This window comes from Seriola lalandi, unplaced genomic scaffold, assembly GCF_002814215.2.
Source record: "Seriola lalandi dorsalis isolate HSWRI2012SDOR001 ecotype SW California unplaced genomic scaffold, Sedor1 jcf7180002054062, whole genome shotgun sequence".
Lineage (NCBI taxonomy): Eukaryota > Metazoa > Chordata > Actinopteri > Carangiformes > Carangidae > Seriola > Seriola lalandi.
The window spans coordinates 1-1,716 of NW_019524615.1; the positions used below are offsets into that span (position 1 = coordinate 1).

A 1,716-nucleotide genomic window follows, 5' to 3' on the forward strand; every position below is an offset into this window, starting at 1 on the left:
TTTTCTTGCTCTTCTATGTTGGTAAATTGATTAGTGTTTTGGGGGTTTGTATTGCTGGTTGCACAATATTTCACCTTGGAATAGAAGAAACTGTTATGAACATTTTAAGTATTAATGGACATTTTATACATTATACAACTAATTAATATAAAAAAAAAAACCCAATCCAATCGAGAGATGAATCGATATTGAAAATAATCATTCAGTTGCAGCCCTGATTTTGTAATTTAATCAGGTTTATATCGTAATATTTAAATAAAAGTCAGAATTATACAATAAGTCTAATGACATTTCAAAAACTACCTTCAAGATGTCAGATTATTTTAGAGTTTGACTTTTTAACTTTAAAATGATGTGTTGAGAACAGCTGCCAATACGTTCAGTCATTGTAGTTCTACAGTAAATCAGCCTATGAGAGATCGTGTAATGATTTTTTTTGTGACGTCACGAACAGCGGCTCCTGTGATTGGCTTGCATATCGGAAGTGGTAGAATCGGGGCGGGTTCAAGGGGGGAGGATGGTAAAAAAAACACCAGCCAGTGACCTGTCCGTGTAGGTGGTAGTTGAAGCAGTTTCTGACAGTTTGGCCTCACTTGTTGCTCTCCAGGTACAAAATAGAGCCATGGAAGAAGTGACAGGAGCTCAGCTGATTGCTGAGTCTCTCAAAGCTCAGGTAAGACCGTTAAATGAACATGAACATTGCGAAGATTTCTGAAGTATCTAACCCACACGTTAACTTACCAGCTGTGTCTGTATTGAACAATGTTACCACACCAAAAACTGTGTCAAGGTTCATGTGCCGCGCTGCCAAGTTTAATAAACTTTTAATACAGAAAAATACAGTCTATTTACATTTACAATCACACGTCTTCATGAAACTTGTATATTTTAGTGTTGGGTTTTTTTTAAATTGGCATTTTACCTCCCTTGCAGAAAGTGGAGTACATGTTTGGGATAGTTGGTGTTCCTGTCATTGAAGTGGCCATGGCTGCTCAGGCTGCAGGGATCAAATATGTGGGAATGCGCAACGAACAAGCGGTAAAATATTTATTATTCTGTTGCACTGCTGTTTACCTACTGTTGTAATACATAGATTTTACTGTATTCAAATCAAATCTGTCACACAACAGGCATGCTATGCAGCCTCTGCCACTGGATACCTAACTGGGAGGTAAGACTCTGACTTACTGGAGAGAATAATATGAGCCCAGATCAGTTTATTTTTCTTACTTGCTGCTGTCTCCTGTGGTTATCTGTATCCAGACCAGGTGCCTGCCTGGTGGTGTCTGGACCTGGACTCATTCATGCTCTGGGTGGAATGGCCAATGCTAACATGAACTGCTGGTATGAAAACTGATGTGGATTTGTTTTTTTTTTACATTTTAACCATAGCATCTGTGGCCATATAGGTGAAACACTACTTGTTGCCTGTGCACAGGCCTGTGGTTGTAATTGGAGGGTCCTCAGATCGAAACCAGGAAACAGCAGGGGCCTTTCAGGAGTTTCCTCAGGTAAAGCATGCCTTCATGTGGATTTTTTTGCCTGTTGACGCTTCATTAAATTGATACTGTTTTTCATTTGGCGTTAGGTGGAAGCATGTCGCCTTTACAGCAAGTTCTCTGCCAGACCCAGCAGCCTGGAAGCCATTCCCTCAGTGATAGAGAAGGTAACCTCTCAACCTATAGATAGATAGATAGATAGATAGATAGATAGATA

General features: G+C 39.6%; 1 protein-coding gene across 1 annotated transcript in view; it reads left to right on the plus strand.

Annotated features, from left to right (window-relative positions):
- The first annotated feature begins 513 nt into the window (after nt 1-513).
- Nucleotides 514-1,716, plus strand: part of LOC147819310 (2-hydroxyacyl-CoA lyase 1-like) — a 2,575-nt gene continuing 1,372 nt past the window's right edge. The window contains exons 1-6 of the mRNA XM_087173142.1: nt 514-673; nt 934-1,038; nt 1,131-1,171; nt 1,264-1,344; nt 1,439-1,511; nt 1,589-1,666. Of these exons, the coding sequence (XP_087029268.1) occupies nt 623-673; nt 934-1,038; nt 1,131-1,171; nt 1,264-1,344; nt 1,439-1,511; nt 1,589-1,666 (429 nt within the window). The 5' untranslated portion in view covers nt 514-622. The remainder of the gene's footprint in view (nt 674-933; nt 1,039-1,130; nt 1,172-1,263; nt 1,345-1,438; nt 1,512-1,588; nt 1,667-1,716) is intronic.